Here is a 17,262-nt window from a genome sequence, read left to right as displayed (position 1 = left end):
TTTTTGGGGAGAAAATAGTCGACTACGAAATACTGTTTTGGTCAATAATTATCTACCTAAAACGGTCTGAGCTGCAGTTGTCCCTTTGTTGCCTCGGGGCGCGGCAGCATACAGCAAGACAGGATCATTTTATTCAAATACCTATTTTTCAGGTCTCTCAGGTACCCTTTCCTCTTAATACGATCTAATTGTTAGAGGCCTTGGAAAATTGAGTGGCAACGATGACCCACTATTTTATTAATACGAAAACACTATAGAAAAATGCAATAAAGAAAAATAAAAGAAAACTCAAAGATAACGCTTCAAACTGATATATTTTATACAAAAATAACTACAAAGGTCAAATGATCATTTAGCTTATTAAAATAAAATTGATTGACAATAAAACATATACCAATTGTTATCTAATATGTACTCCCTTAATTTCTAACATTATGGCTAGGGGCCCATTGCATCATTCATTAATTTCATTAGATAAAGTTTGTCTAGCACATTAGTTCACACATAGCCGTGGCTTTGTCAGTCGGAAGTTTAATCGGCTACTAGGACCTGTGTAAGCTAAACTAATTAATTAAAAAATATAGATTTGTAAATATGTGAGTTTGGTGTAAAAGAAACATAAAATCACAAACTTCCTGATCAGAAAGCAGTTTATCAACAACCGGAACAATGGGCCCTAAGGCGTCTAACAATAGTTTCCTGTTAGTCTATAGTATTGCTTTCAGTTGCCTGAGCGTCGTCTTTAACATTAGCGTTACAGTCATCTGTTTCAGATACACTGGCACTGACGTCACGGTCGACCTTAGGTTCAGTTTCATTATTGACAGGAGAGATATAACTGACGTCGTGATCGACCTTAGGTTCAGTTTCATTATTGACAGGAGAGATGTAACTGACGTCATGATCGACCTTAGGTTCAGCTTCATTATTGACAGGAGAGATGTAACTGACGTCATGATCGACCTTAGGTTCAGCTTCATTATTGACAGGAGAGATGTAATTGACCTTAGGTTCAGTTTCATTATTGACAGGAGAGATGTAACTGACGTCATTATCGGCCTTAGGTTCAGCTTCATTATTGACAGGAGAGATGTAACTGACGTCATGATCGACCTTAGATTCAGCTTCATTATTGACAGGAGAGATGTAACTGACGTCATGATCGACCTTAGGTTCAGTTTCATTACTGACAGTAGAGATAGAAACTTCATCAGATCGCGAATAATCTTTCAATAAAACAAAATACCAGTTCAGTATGACTGATCCAAAGAATTTTCCGAATTCTCTGAAGACTACAGGGTCCCCCTCAATAAGCTTTATGACAATAGTCGTGTGCCTCGTTTCCGCTTTGAAAGTCAGCATCAATCGAAACTGTATGTCGTAAATCTGCTTCTCGACATTGAGTATCTCTTCCGTTATACGAGTTTGCTTGTCTAGGAAGTTGAGTTTCATCATATTGTAGAGCTTCGAAAACTGTTTCCTCTTCCATATTGCTTTTGTCAGAACGCACATATACTTATCTTTAAGTTTCTTCGAACCTTCGATTGGACTTTCATCAATTTTTTCCAACTTTATCTTGCATATCTGTTTGAAAATCTTTACCGTAACTTCACGGACCACTGACATCCAGTCTGGATTCTCTACTTTTCGCATGATGTGAGGGACGATGACCGACCTGAATTCCAGGTGAAGCTTCTCGCGTAGTATTTTAGGTTTCTCCAGTAAAATTGTCCGCAATAGTTTATTGCAACCGTTCAATTTCTCTCTGTCGTAAGCGGCCGCTGCAAATTTAAAGAACGCTATAATTTCTGTGTACATTCTACTCGTAATCATCGATGAGACGTTGTGGGAGTGCTCGAAGGGGTCCTGGACGCATATCGGCGTAGTAACCCTCAGCGGAGTCGACTCTTGGTCTCTAACGTTATCTGCGTAGCGGTTGAACTCGGAGGGTAGAAGGCTGAGGTCCTTGAACAGCTCCTTCTTGACCGGTACCCCCAAGAATGGACAGACGATATCTCCGGCGAAATTAAACGTCGAGTAGTACTGGAAGAATCCTCCGAGCAGTTCCGATATAGATGAAGTGTTCGTGGACTCGGGCAGTCGATCGTAGTCATCCGAGAAGCCAGCGTTCCATCCGTCTACTATGATCTCGGTCTCTGGGTCTCTCTGCAACAGCTCAACCGGAGGCAATATGGACACGGGCGCCTGTTGCAGGTAAAAGATCACGAGCATCGTCAACGCATAGTTGGTTAACTTCCCCGTTCCTGAGAACCCATTCACTCGCGCCCAGTACTTGATGACCACCGCCATGGGGGTCAGGCGAGGGTCTGACTGTAGTAGAAACGCGATCAACCTGCTGTTCTGCGTTCCGAGGGGGGTCTTGAAGGTTATATCGCAGTGGAAACCGGTGGGCACGTGTACGAACTTCACTATGGGCGTGTTGGCTCGTGGGATGGAAAAGACATCAGCGAAAGTCCTCGGCTGTTGCTGTAGTATTCTCTTTGCTCGGTTTACTAAACTACCGTGGTTTTGACGTTGCTCGGGAGGAATGTGAATGAAACAGTCTGCGTCGCTGCCCTTCACGCCCAGTCCTGTTGTTATCGATCCGAACGGGATCGCCATGCAACCTGGAATTAATTCACATGTAATGATACATTTTTTCAAATACGCTAAGTGTATAGGATATTATCGGAAGTCCTTAAATTATTTATTTATTTTGAAACACAAACAGAAAGGACTGTAAAATACTGTTATTTGTGTACACAGAGATTACAGCTTTGTACCTTACTTGCACGACTTGGAAAGTAAAAATGTACATAATATAAATACAGTGAATAGTGCACGGCTAAGAGCACACACGGACCCCCCCCCGGGTCACCTGGCCAGCGCCACCGCGCCCTGCGACAGCCGCACGGCCGCACGCACAAGCAGGGGGTCGCCCCCCCCACCCCCCCGGCAGTGGGTCACCTGGCCAGTGCGCCTGCAGCGCGGCGGCGAGGTCCTGGTACAGCGCGCCGAGCCGCGCCACCGCGCCCTGCGACAGCCGCACGGCCGCACGCACAAGCAGGCGGTCGCCCCCCCCCCCCCCGGCAGTGGGTCACCTGGCCAGTGCGCCTGCAGCGCGGCGGCGAGGTCCTGGTACAGCGCGCCGAGCCGCGCCACCGCGCCCTGCGACAGCCGCACGGCCGCACGCACAAGCAGGCGGTCGCCCCCCCCCCCCCCGGCAGTGGGTCACCTGGCCAGTGCGCCTGCAGCGCGGCGGCGAGGTCCTGGTACAGCGCGCCGAGCCGCGCCACCGCGCCCTGCGACAGCCGCACGGCCGCACGCACAAGCAGGCGGTCGCCCCCCCACCCCCCGGCAGTGGGTCACCTGGCCAGTGCGCCTGCAGCGCGGCGGCGAGGTCCTGGTACAGCGCGCCGAGCCGCGCCACCGCGCCCTGCGACAGCCGCACGGCCGCCAGCAGCGCCGCCAGCTGCGCGTGGAAGTCTCCCGACAGCTCCAGCTGGAACGGCTCCACCAAGGGGCCTGGAACATGTCGTTCGTTGTTGTCGAGTGAGTCTAGAACCTTTTAGATAACTAAATCTCGACGGTCACTTCTGATGACTTTTAAATGAGGACTGTAAACAAATGAAATTATTGCTTATTATGTTTGTCTTCTATAAAGTTATAATTGAGAACGAGCATAAGATCAACTTTAGATTATATAAAGTTAAAATTTCTTCGAAATTTAAATAAACTATAATAAAATTGAACTACCCTAAATTTGATATTTATTAAAACTTTTTGAATGGGTTGAAAACAGCTTACTTCGCTACTATAATGAGAATCCATCTTCAAACAATTAAAGAAAATCAATATTATGTGTTACAAAAGTATCACAAGCATCGTTAAGAAGTACCTTTATCCTTATTCGGAGCCAATTTCTTAGACTTGGCTGGTTCAACTTGACCACCGAGCGCTGTTACAGTCATAAATTCTCCATATACATTGACTTTTCCTGAGTTCCTTATCGCCTCGAGTGCTTCACTTTCGTGTGCAAACATGAGGATTGTATACTTATTGTTGAACTTCTCGATCGTAACGGGCCCGTACTTGGAGAACACTTTTGCTAACTCCATTTGTTGGATGTAATTTGGATATCCTGTGGAAAAATAACTTACATATACTATACATACAACTAAGACATGAACACAAAATCTGCCAAATATAAGCAGTAATATAAATTCTGTTGTGAACCTATCTTGAGCCTAATTAACTACATATTTTTGTGTGCCTTTTACCACAGCTTTTTTATGAATATATCAACTTTTTTTCTTTTTCAGAAAGGTTTTTGAAGTTTTATTCTGTGGAAATTCACTTTTATATATACAGATAGTTTAAATAATAGATCTGCTATTGAAATTAAAATGTATATAAATAAAAATGAATTTTGCTAAGCGCATATTCGAGAATGGCTCGACCAATTCAGCTAATTTATTTTTTTATATGTTCCTCATGGCCTTTGGAAGGTTTACTCCAAAAAAAAAATAGTATTAAATTTTGAAAGAAAGAAGTCTGTCCGGGCAGCTAGTCTTCTATCTTCTATATCTTCTATCTATAATAATATATATAAACGCGAAAGGTCACTCATCACGAAATCTCCAAAACTATAACACCTAAAACTTGAAATTTGGCAGGTAGGCTCCTTATAAGACGTAGGCATCCGCTAAGAACGGATTTTATGAGAAACGACCCCTAAGGGGGTAAAACGGGGGTTGGAAGTTTGTATGAAAGTCCTATGTTTTGGAACTAAGAGACTTGAAATTTCAAATGTAAGCTCTATAGATGGTGAAAAGGTGTCTAAATAATGTATCATTAGGAATCAACCCCTTTTTGGGGTTAAAACGGGGGATAGTAGGTTGGCTCACTGATCACGAAATCTCCGAAACTATAACAGTTACTAACTTGAAATTTGGCAGAAAGGCTCCTTATAGGGCGTAGACACCCGCTAAGAACGAATTTTACGAAATTCGACCCTTAAGGGGGTAAAACTGGGGTTGGAAGTTTGTGTGAAAGTCCCATGTTTTTGAAGTAAGAGACTTGAAATTTAAAATGTAAACCTTATAGATGATGAGAGGGTGTCCAAATAATGAATCTTTAGAAATCAACTCGCTTTTGGGGTTAAAACGGGGGATGGTAGGTTTACTCAGTCATCACGAAATCCCCGAAACTATAACACCTACAAACTTGAAATTTGGCAGATAGGCTCCTTAGAGGGCGTAGACATTCGTTAAGAACGGGTTTTACAAAACTCGACCCCTGAGGGGGTAAAACGGGGGTTGGAAGTTTGTATGAAAGTCCTATGTTTTTGAAGTAAGAGACTTGAAATTTAAAATTTATGCTCTATAGATGGTGAGAAGGTGTCCAAATAATGTATCTTTAGAAAGCAACTCCCTTTTGGGGTTAAAACGGGGGATGGTAGATCGACTCACTCATCACGAAATCTCCGAAACTATAACAGCTACAAACTTGAAATTTGGCAGAAAGGCTCCTTATAGGGCGTAGACATCCGCTAAGAACTAATTTTACGAAACTCAACCCCTAAACCCCTTGGAAGTTTGTATGAAAGTTCTATGTTTTTGAAGTAAGAGACTTGAAATTTAAAATGTATGCTCTATAAATGGTGAGGAGGTGTCCAAATAATGCATCATAATCTATATATATAAAAGAGAAAGGTCACTAACTCACTCATCACGAGAACTCAAAAACCGCTGGATGGTCTATCTATCCAGGTTGGACAAAGATAAAATTTGGCAGGGAGGTAGATTATAGTTAGCAGACGTCCGCTAAGAACGGATTTTACGATATTCCAGGGGTTTAATTGGTGTTGATAGTTTGTATGAAACATATGCAGCCTGAAAATAAAACTAAAAATGTTACAGAGGCCACTGAGAAACCTCTGTAAGGGCATAAAACGGGGGTTGGAAGTTTGTATGAAAAACCTATGTTATTAAGGTAAGAGACTTGAAATTTAAAATGTATGCTCTATAGATGGTGAGGAAGTGTCCAAATAATACATCGTAATCTATATATATAAAAGAGAAAGGTCACTGACTCACTCATCACGAGAACTCAAAAACCACTGGATGGTCCATCCATCCAAGATGGACAAAGATGAAATTTGGCAGGGGGGTAGATTATAGTTAGTAGACGTCTGCTAAGAACGGATTTTGCAAACAGCGGACAAACTGATTCCAACGCGGGCGAAGCCGCGGGCACAGCTAGTATTTTAATAAAAATAAGTAGCATTATTAGACAGACTTTATCCTGTCTCATGAACTGTCGAAGACGTGAAGTTTAATCAATTATTACGTTTTTAGATATTTACAAAATCCATAATTTTTCTTCTCATTTTTCTAATTTTTAACCGACTTCCAAAAAAGGAGGAGGTTCTCAATTCGACTGTATTTTTTTTTTTTATGTATGTTACATCAGAACTTTTGACTTGGTGGAGCGATTTCGACAAATTTTCTTTTAATCGAAAGGTGGTGTGTGCCGATTGGTCCCATTTAAATTTATTTGAGATCTAACAAATACTTTTCGAGCTATATCTAATAATGCGTTTTTACTTGACGCTTTTTTCGTCGACCTACGTTATATTATACCACATAACTTTCTACTGGATGTACCGATTTTGATAATTCTTTTTTTGTTGGAAAGGAGATATCCCAAGTTTAGTACCATGATAAGGAAACCAGGATCTGATGATGGGATCCCAGAGAAATCGAGGGAACTTCTTGAAAATCCGCAATAATTTTTTACTGGGTGTACCGATTTTAATAATTTTTAATTTAATAGAAAGCTGATGTTTGTCATGTGGTCACATATAAATTTTATTGAGATCTGATAACTACTTTTTGAGTAATCGTTGATAACGCGCAGTTACTTGACTATTTTTTCGTCGATCTACGTTGTACTACTCGTCGATGTAATTGAAGTAAGTTTTTTTTTCGTTTGCGAGCAAACACAATTATTTATTTAATATTCCCCTTCACAGAGTATTAGATAATTCCAACTATTAGTTATATCCAAATTGATCCACGCATTCGAGAGATTTGCACTCAGCCACACATTCAAGAATTCACTTTTATTTATATAGATAGACTAGCTGAGCCCGCGATTTCACTCGCGCTAATTTTAGGAAAAACGTATTCAAATTCAATAAGCCGTTCTCAGTAAATGGACTAGCCAACAAAACAGAATTTTTCAATTTGAACCAGCAGTTCCTGAGACTAGCTCAAACAAACAAACTAAGAAACTTTTCAGGTTAGTATAGATGTATAATGACTTACCCGTAACATGCACTTTTTTGGAGCGATCCATGACTTACAACAGTGAAGCACCTGTCAAGAACCAATATTACTTTGTTAAGTAACAGCAAACAACAAAATATTATATTTTAAAAATAATATTTACATTTTATGAATGTGTCTAAAACAATAAAGAATAAAAAATTCACAAATATTTGTGATTGTTCCCTACTTATATTACGTAAATATACATTTCATGGATACAGTTGAGAAAAATGTCATTTAGTACACATGTTATTTTCCACCAAATGTCATTTTGTACATACTGTATTATTTTCCAAAAATGACCCTTTGTACAAATGTCATTTTGTTTCTAATGCCATTGTCTTTACTATTTAGATTAATGTATATAGAGATAAAATACACAATTTAAGAAGGTTTTAGAAGCGAATAATGAAATTAGAGAATAAAAATTAACAAATACGTATACGTATACTCATCGTATACTATACAAAATACCAGTCTAAAGTTTAACTCTTTAACTGGAGTCGCTAGTTTTGGTACCATACTGGAGTCGGGGGTATAGGACTACCCCGTAAGGTTATAAATTATTACATTAAAACAATCATATATTAAAAAAAAAGTTTCATTTATTACTAAACAACAACAATTAAATAGTAATCAACTTTTTTAATTTTTTTTTATTCTAATTAATATGTTTTATTTTATTAAGTATTCATTTTAGGAACCCTGTTTTACTAAAATAAATTAAAAAAAAAAAAACATATTTCTTTAACTATCTCCTGATATAAACTACTAAGGGTAAAACTAAAACTACATTTATGTCAATAAATCTAACATTTGGTACATGTAATATTTTTGGATGTGTGGCCCTTACAAATAAAAAGTAAGCACTTGCTACTCATTTTTGGTACATTTTATATCCTTTTTACGATCCCATAAATAACACCTTTCTCTCTTTCGGTCAATGTTTGGGTGTCATTGGGAGCGAATTCTACATTCAAACCTGACTTCAGGTAAAAATAATAACTTATTTTTCTATTTTCTTTTGCACTACTAATAAAAAGGACCTTTTATATTTTTGCTCTAAATTACTTAAAAGAACTCTCTATACAATGGAGACCATAGAACAAACAGTGGCAAAATTATTCATTATCACTTTAACTATTACTAAAAATATTTAACAATAATGTCTTTTTAATTGTTTAAGACATTTGACTAGCATTAAATTGAAGTTATCGAAAATACTGAATAAATACATAAATAATAATAATAATGATATGAATATAACATACCTGTTCTTCTATCAATAACTTTCCAAAAATATTTAGGCTCTAAGAAACCTATGTTATTTCCTTTTGTTAATATAACTCCATTTTCTGATTCGAAAAACAAAATTCCATCGGCTAATGCCTTCGTCAAATCAATAAATATATATATTTCAACGTCTTGCCGTAGCCCACTTATAACGTTGCGATCATTTAAAGTGCCTTTAGCAAAGTGTATGTGCTTCCTTTTCATACGACTTAAGCCTTCAATCTTAATTTTTGACCAATATTTGTAATATGTGCCATGGACAACAGTTTCGTAATGAGGCTAAAATGAAAACAAAATTAACTATCATCATCATCATCATTTCAGCCTATCAAAGTCCACTGCTGGACATAGGCCTCCACAAGTTCACGCCAAAAATGGTGTGAACTTGTGTGTTTTGCCCATAGTCACCACGCTGGGCAGGCGGGTTGGTGACCGCAGGGCTGGCTTTGTCGCACCGAAGACGCTGCTGCCCGTCTACAGCATGTGTATTTCATTGTCAGTAGTTGGATGCTTACCTCACCATTGGGTGGCTATATAAGTTCCAAGGTGGTAGTGGAACTGTGTTATCCCTTAGTCACCTCTTACGACACCCACGGGGAGAGGGGATGGCTATATTTTTTATTGCCATAACAACACAGCAGAAACATAACATAAAGACAATTAATTTAATTCTTCCTTCTTCTTCTTGTATAATGGCTCCCTTGAGGATTTGCCAATGTCAAAGTGAGTCTACGGTTTTATGTTTAGAGTAAATGCTCTTTTAAGAATATTGGTGTCATGAGAGTACAAGTGTTAAATATTTATACGACATTAATAATGGCAGGCTTTCACTGTTGAATTACCCAAATCAAACACAAACACAAAATTGTTAATTTATTAGATGGATATCACATTACAATTAAATGTTGTGAGTTGATATATACAAACAAAAAATATTAATAAAAGGGATATGAAAACGGGGAATAGATGGGGGAAGTAGGTCACAGAGAGAACAATGATTCCTTGGGCAACAGAATAAGGTATGCTCTAGGGTACCTTCTTCGATCCCACATTCACAAAGAGAGTTGTCCCTGATCTTGATCTTTGCAAGAAATACAGGAGTACATGAGTGTCCAAAGTTTAAGGCGACATATTGTTGAACAGACAAGTTTGCAAGATCGACGGTATTGGAAAAACCAAGGTCTTGGAGGAATAAAATTTATATAAATAATTAAAATTTAGACCAAAATGGGTTTGACAGCTTCAAGAACACTTCTGGAGTCTGACAGTATAATGGACTTATCTAAATGATGTGATTCTATAAAAAAAAATTGCTATTGATTCTCCTACAAAAACTGAAGACATAGCAGGTAATTTAAAGTTAAAATCACATTTACTTTAGGGATCCAGACGGACACACCAACACAGCTATAAACAGAAAATGTTGATGCATCCGTAAAACTAAGTAGCCAGTCCTTAAACTGTTCATTTGTTATTTGATTAAATTGAATGTTAGTAATAGGTGAACCTTTTGCAATAGAGGATAATGTGAGGAGGGAATATAAGATATTCAAAAGGAGTCCCAAAAAGGGGATTAAGTCGGCATTGGAAGAGGACAAGAGAGACTAATCAGTTTTTGGTAGCTAATTAAGAGGCATGAGGGATCTTTGTGCAACCAATAATTAGAGGAAGAGTAGAGTTGGGAAAGAAAATGGAGTTTACTAATAAGTGGGTGACAGCGGGATTGAAAGACTTTAAAAAGGAATCTATGGGATAGGTATTGTCTTCGAAGATGAAGAGGAGGGTTAACACATGCAACTTGAAGAGCATTAACTGGGGAAGATTTCATGGCCCCTATAATGATTTTTAATGATTTGGCCTGGATCTTGTCTAATGACTTTAAAGATAATCTGTTACAGGGTTCTAAGATGGAAGATCCATAGTCTAAATGATTACGGACAAGGTAATTATAGAGTAGCTTCTGGGAGTGAGGATGGGAGTCCCACCATAATCCTGAAAGGGACCGCAGTATATTAATGTTCTTTTCACATTTCTGATTTATGTGATTAATGTACCAAGTGGCTTCTACGGTCCGCCAAGCATTGGAACGAAAAGAATACTGTTCTGCTGTATTCCTCGACGTGAAACAAGCTTTTGACCCTGTGTGGCATAAGGGTCTCGAATGAAAGGTAAAACTTTGCTTCCCCAACACTGCTTATATGCTCTTAAGATCCTACTTACAGGACCGCATGGTCCAAGTAAAAACAGAAGGTTCAATGTCACCTATTTGTGACATTAAAGTTGGGGTTCCCCAGGGATTTGTACTCGTTCCAGTATTGTACACAGTTTTTACTTCCGATTTACCCACTTCCAATAACGTCTTAACTGCTACCTACGCAAATGACACGGCAGTACTATCTTGCCATAGGCATCCCTGCAAAGCATCAGAAAACCTCCAAAGGCACCTAGAAAAGTTGGATCATGGTTGAGGAAATGGAGAATTAAAGCAAGTGTTGCAAAATCTACCCCCTTTACATTAAAAAGAGGTGACTGTCCACCAGTGACACTTGATGGAACTGTCCTACCTCAGAATACTACAGTCAAATCCCTAAGAATGCACCTTGACAGGAGGCTTACCTGGAAGGACCACATAAAGGCCAAAATAGATCAGACAAACCTTAAGCTACAAAACCTGTACTGGCTAACTGGAAGACAGTCCTCACTCAGTTTAGAAAATAAACTGTTGATATATAAATCTATACTAATATTATTAAGAGGTAAAGTTTATAACTTTGTTTGTATGTGGGGGGTAATCTTCGCAAATACTGATCCGATCATGAAAATTCTTTCACTAACAGAAAGCTACACTATTCAGCCGGCCTAGCATGCATACAACGAGATATCTCTTGACGAGAGAGAGAGATAATGTCTACATCGAGTATTTTCTCGATTACCCTAACATGCGCACTACGAGAGACAAAATTCTCCTCCGAAGACTTCGCCTTGTCGAGTAGAGAAACATTATCAACCATAATCACAACTGAATATCATTCTTATTTCTTATGTCGTAAAGTTGAATTTACAAGGTTATTGACCAATCGTGCCAAACCGGGATGAACCAACGTTTGTATAATTTCAAACGAGTGACACATGTTTTATTTAACAATGTTCTCGGCCTTTTGGCTAAGTTAAAAAGTGTATATCTAATTTAAAAATCTAATATGGAAAATAAAACGGCGTAAGTAAATGAATTTAATTATATATGTAAAACAATATGCTCGTGTTGTGCTTTATATCTTGTCGCACATTAGATAATTGTAATTCTATCACGCATTGTTTTTTGTTTTTTTTTTTTTTTAATTTTTAAAATTTTTTAAATTTTTGAATTTTTTTTTTGATTATTGATTTTACTTTTATTCTATTTAATTTTATTTTTACTTATTGATTTTTTTAATATAATTTTGTTTTGTTTTTTATTCTGAATGTTGTCTTGTCTTGTTGTACTAACCCAATATGGACTTATACTTTGGTCTGAAATAAAGTATTATTATTATTATTATTATTTAGAATAAGAAGCAACAGGGCGCAAATACGTTTTTTGTGTCATTATATGGCACACTTCACTCGACTTTTCGCATTTCCCGCTCTTCGTATACCGAAATTATATAATTATAATAGGGAAACGCCATGGTATACAAAAAATAGGCACCCGGTTTTATTTATTTTTTATTTATCGTCTTTCTCGTCGATAATATTGAAAACGAGAAGTTTCTCTTCCTAAAACGACAAAATTCGACAAAATTACGATGTCATGTTAGCTTCCGTAGAGATAAATATCACAGATCACTAAAATTTAATGATTATCTCTTCTATTGACGTAACGAGAAGAGTATCGCGTGCACGCATGTTAGCTACTGTAGACATAGAGAGATAATACGAGAAAAGGGGTAGACAAAATTTTGTCGTGACGCGCATGCTAGGCCTGCAGGAGTGCTATAGGCTATATTTTATTGCAATTGAACAAAAAATTCAATAAATAAGAAAAGGATTAAAATATAATATCAAAATAGTAAATAAACTAGCGCCATCTATCGCTATTAGAAAACAATTTATTAGTCTTTCGACATTATTAATTTAATCTTATTTTAGTCTATCGACGACGTTTTCTCGATTTTTGATAGATGGTGTTTGAGCAACATATTATTTATTTAAGTGCTATAAAATTTGTTCTTTAAAGTATGTTATTTGGTTCTGTAAATTAAAATAATAAATACACGATATTATTACGATTTTATTCATCGCTGTAGGCGCCCGCTACCGTAACTCGTAAGACGCGTTTGCGCGGGGCGACAATTGAACACTGCGCATCATGTACCGCGCAAGGCATGACCGTTTTATTGTTTTTTCATCTATACGATAGGATGCCGCGCGGCTCACTCGCGCGGTCGGCTCCCTACGTAGCAGACGTCGACAAAATTGAAACACAACATAATTACATCACAAAGATAATAATTAACGCCCAACGAAGTGGGCACGGGTCGGCTAGTGTATTATAAAACCAGTATGGATGTATGGAATTGAACTATGGGGATCGGCCAGCAACTCCAATATTGAGATTCTTCAATAGTTTCAAAAAAAAGCCTTAAAAACTCTAAGTAATGCTCCCAGCAGGCCTAGCATGCGTACAACGAGATATCTCTTGACGAGAGAGAGAGAGATAATGTCTACATCGAGTATTTTCTCGATTACCCTAACATGCGCACTACGAGAGACAAAATTCTCTTCTGAAGACTTCGCCTTGTCGAGTAGAGAAAATTGTGCTGCCCTTACAAAAAAATATACCATTTTTTTATAATGAAAAATATAAACACTAACTAAATATTACTAACTAACAACACTAAATAACTATTAAACTAATTTAAAAAACAAGAAATACAAGAATTTTAAAATTTCGCCTATCACTTCCAAAATTCAAAACACTTTGTAATTCGTTCGATTATGAAATTTTAATAAAGAAGGAATTTCAAAAATTAAACATTATCAACCATAATCACAACTGAATATCATTCTTATTTCTTATGTCGTAAAGTTGAATTTACAAGGTTATTGACCAATCGTGCCAAACCGGGATGAACCAACGTTTGGATACACAGTATAATTTCAAACGAGTGACACATGTTTTATTTAACAATGTTCTCGGCCTTTTGGCTAAGATAAATATAAAAGTGTATATCAAATTTAAAAAATCTAATATGGAAAATAAAACGGCGTAAGTAAATGAATTTAATTATATATGTAAAACAATATGCTCGTGTTGTGCTTTATATCTTGCCGCACATTAGATAATTGTAATTCTATCACGCAATGTTTTAGAATAAGAAGCAACAGGGCGCAAATACGTTTTTTGTGCCATTATATGGCACACTTCACTCGACTTTTCGCGCTTCCCGCTCTTCGTATACCGAAATTACATAATTATAATAGGGAAACGCCATGGTATACAAAAAATAGGCACCCGGTTTTATTTATTTTTTATTTATCGTCTTTCTCGTCGATAATATTGAAGACGAGAAGTTTCTCTTCCTAAAACGACAAAATTCGACAAAATTACGATGTTATGTTAGCTTCTGTAGAGATAAATATCACAGATCACTAAAATTTAATGATTATCTCTTCCATTGTCGTAACGAGAAGAGTATCACGTGCACGCATGTTAGCTACTGTAGACATAGAGAGATAATACGAGAAAAGGGGGTAGACAAAATTTTGTCGTGGCGCGCATGCTAGGCCTGCTGGTTTACCCAAAATATAGAAATACACCGATACTTGGAAATACCCACACTCAAGGACGAGATTGATATTTCCTGTTAAGCGTACAAATATAAATTAGACCGGCACGAAAACCAACTGGCTAGAGCACTAATAGATACTGATAATAGTATATTTCGACTTAAAAGATCAAGACTAGCTTCCATTTGAAGTTAAATTAGTGATGGATGTCACATCGTTGGATGTGCTGATTCCGAAAAGTCCTAGAAAAGTTCAACAGATTTAATTAAAGCTAAGAGGCTGATTGTAAATAGAAGAATTTAAAAAAATGCGATTAATGTTATGTATACCCGTTATCTTTGAGTCCAGATAAACACCCAAAAATCTTACACTATCTTTAACCGGGAAAACTTGATGGTTACTAGTTATAATAATATCAGAAACAAGTCTGGAACGAGAGAAAACCACCAGTACTTTTGTCAATATATATAGACAACCCATGATTATCTAACGAATCATTCAAATTGGCAATGGCAGAGTTAAGTCGAATAGTGCATTCATTTATGTCTTTGGAGGCAATATATAGTGATGAATGAATTAACTGAGAGAGAATAAGGAATGCCATCCTCACCAGACAATTAATTTATCAATTAAAACAATAGAAATGTGTCATAAACATATTTATATCTACCTCCAATATCTGTATTAAGTCATCATCACTTATTTGTATGGAGTGCCCTTGATTGGCTTTTATTTCTAATATATTCGTACTATTGTTGAACCTTAGTTTGAATCTCTGTTTACTGTTTGTTGCGACCACTCTTTCTATGTCCTCTTTATTGTATCTACCTCTGAGTGATCTGTGCTGTAATATTTCTCGTACAGATATATAGCCGTCAGAACTAGAAAATACATATTTATCGTATATATTAATACGCCAAGGTTAAGATGTTTACCTCCCTTTTTAGAAAAGAAACCTCACAATAATTCCCCATAAATTATATATCATTTTATAGATAATTGCTTGCTCTACCGGCATCAACAACAAAATAATTTATTATATGTCATATATTAATTAATTATTAAAATTATATAATATATGACAGTTTTAATTTTGAAACAACGTCAAGATGATTGACGGTCGGTACATTTTTTGTTCAATTTCAAATCAACTCACATATTGTAACTTTTTTGTAATTTTGTAAATAGAAAAAAAGATAATTAATATACTTATTTAGTGCAAATTATTGGCAAGGGTATAGCTAGTTTATTATCAATAACAATGTAATAAAGGTATAATTATATTTCCTTAAGACACCTAGCACTATTATATAAATTAATGACATTCAGAGATTTTTGACAATTACTTTGTGTTTTGAGTTTGCCAAAAAGATTTTGATAACAATAGATTTCGTTTAGGAAATGCCATTTATTTATGTTATTTTATAAAAGATCATGGTATTTAAGTTGAAGATGTTATTACTTTTTAACAGTAAGGTACATAAAACTACCACGAAGTTTAACGAACTTTTTGATTTTTCTTATAGTTTTGAGTCACTCATCATCACTTCAGCCTATTGCAATCCACTGCTCGACATAGTCCTCCACATCATAATCATCGTTTCAGCCTATTGCAGTCCACTGCTAGACATAGGCCTCCACAAGTTCGCGCCAAAAATGGCGTGAACTCATATGTTTTGCCCATAGTCATCACGCTGGGCAGGCGAGTTGGTGAACGCAGGGCTGGGTTTGTCGCACCGAAAACGCTGCTGCCCGTCTTCAGGCTGTGTATTTCTAAACCAGCAGTTGGATGGTTATCCTGCCATCTGTCGGCTTTTTAAGTTCCAAGGTGGTAGTGGAACTGTATTATCCCTTAGTCGCCTCTTACGACACCCACGGGAAGAGAGGGGGTGGCTATATTCTTACTGCCGTAACCACACAGCTAGTAGTAGTATAGTTTTAAATAATGTTTGTGAATTTGTTTTATAACAACTTCCAATTTATTTTACCGCCAATAGTCCCGGACAAAGTTTAAAAAAACTGTTTAATGATCCAAATTTTGAATTATGTACCTTATATTAAGGCACTCCTTGGTAGCGCCGTGTCGGAGAAGCCAGGACAGGGTCTTGCTCAGGTGTGTATCTTTGTTACTCCTGTAATTTTCGTCAATGTACAGAAAAAATTTATCCAACGTGTAAAATAATAAGATAAAATATTATAAAATAGAACGGTACTTTTCACCATGAAACATACATTAAAACAAGGGGGCTTTCCTCATTGTGTTGCGATTAAAATGTTATAAATAAAAAAATATTGCACGTCCGTCAAAAATGTCATAAAATCAGTGTTGCCAACTTTATTTTTTAGAAGATCGTATCATCGTACCATATATGTACTAGAAAAGATCTTATTTTTTCAACATTTCAAGGAAAAAATAGTACGTATAGAAATTTCAATAAAACAACGTTAATAATTTTAAAACGGAATGTCATTATATTTTTGAATAAATATTTATCATTTAAGGAACGCATCATATGTATGATAAAACTACAAAAAAAATCACAGATGTCAATTTATTTAAGAAGAGTCGCTGTTCCATAGAGAATATGAAAAGGACAACCGATTAACTTTTGAACTTATGAAAAATAAGTTTGAAAATTTTGATGGTTTTTACTTGTTTTACGAATTACCATTTAACGAAGAATTCTATTGGAATAGGCGAAGCATTACAAGTAATTTAAAAATCAATCATAAAACGTAATTATCATCGTTAAAATAAAATGAGAAATCATAACTACTACTTTTCTTTTTATTTTTTAAGAAATCGTTGATGAACCAAATATACAATTTATTTCTACAAAGAATTTTAATCTATTAGTTTTTTCTT

The 17,262-nt window shown here is 36.7% G+C and overlaps 2 protein-coding genes across 2 annotated transcripts; both read right to left on the bottom strand.

Annotated features, from left to right (window-relative positions):
- Nucleotides 1-295: 295 nt before the first annotated feature.
- On the bottom strand, nt 296-7,362 carry LOC123661184 (poly(A) RNA polymerase, mitochondrial-like). The gene is made up of 5 exons (XM_045596169.1): nt 7,332-7,362; nt 3,899-4,141; nt 3,370-3,525; nt 997-2,627; nt 296-942 (listed from the first exon to the last, which is right to left on the bottom strand). Exons 1-5 carry the CDS (start codon nt 7,360-7,362, stop codon nt 703-705), a joined length of 2,301 nt encoding a protein of 766 aa, XP_045452125.1. The 3' UTR covers nt 296-702.
- LOC123661152 (tRNA 2'-phosphotransferase 1) lies at nt 7,008-16,671 on the bottom strand. The gene is made up of 5 exons (XM_045596143.1): nt 16,629-16,671; nt 16,448-16,528; nt 15,067-15,277; nt 8,606-8,906; nt 7,008-7,382 (listed from the first exon to the last, which is right to left on the bottom strand). Coding segments are annotated over exons 1-5 (612 nt in total). The 5' UTR covers nt 16,631-16,671; the 3' UTR covers nt 7,008-7,365.
- Between the last annotated feature and the right edge of the window lie 591 nt (nt 16,672-17,262).

The sequence above is a fragment of the Melitaea cinxia genome, chromosome 16 (genome assembly GCF_905220565.1).
Source record: "Melitaea cinxia chromosome 16, ilMelCinx1.1, whole genome shotgun sequence".
Taxonomy (NCBI): Eukaryota; Metazoa; Arthropoda; class Insecta; order Lepidoptera; family Nymphalidae; genus Melitaea; species Melitaea cinxia.
Note: the sequence above shows the minus strand (reverse complement) of the source record. Positions and strands in the feature narration are given on the sequence as shown.

Excerpts from the sequence above, each read along its gene's own strand:
- LOC123661184 (XM_045596169.1), bottom strand. The coding sequence starts at position 7,362 with ATGGATCGCTCCAAAAAAGTGCATGTTACGG. Across the intron at positions 3,526-3,898 it reads GGCTCCGAATAAGGATAAAG|GCCCCTTGGTGGAGCCGTTC; the intron begins GTACTTCTTAAC and ends GACATGTTCCAG. Across the intron at positions 2,628-3,369 it reads GCTGCAGGCGCACTGGCCAG|GTTGCATGGCGATCCCGTTC; the intron begins GTGACCCACTGC and ends AATTAATTCCAG.
- LOC123661152 (XM_045596143.1), bottom strand. Across the intron at positions 15,278-16,447 it reads AAGGAGTGCCTTAATATAAG|TTCTGACGGCTATATATCTG; the intron begins GTACATAATTCA and ends TGTATTTTCTAG. Across the intron at positions 8,907-15,066 it reads ACTTAATACAGATATTGGAG|CCTCATTACGAAACTGTTGT; the intron begins GTAGATATAAAT and ends TTTTCATTTTAG.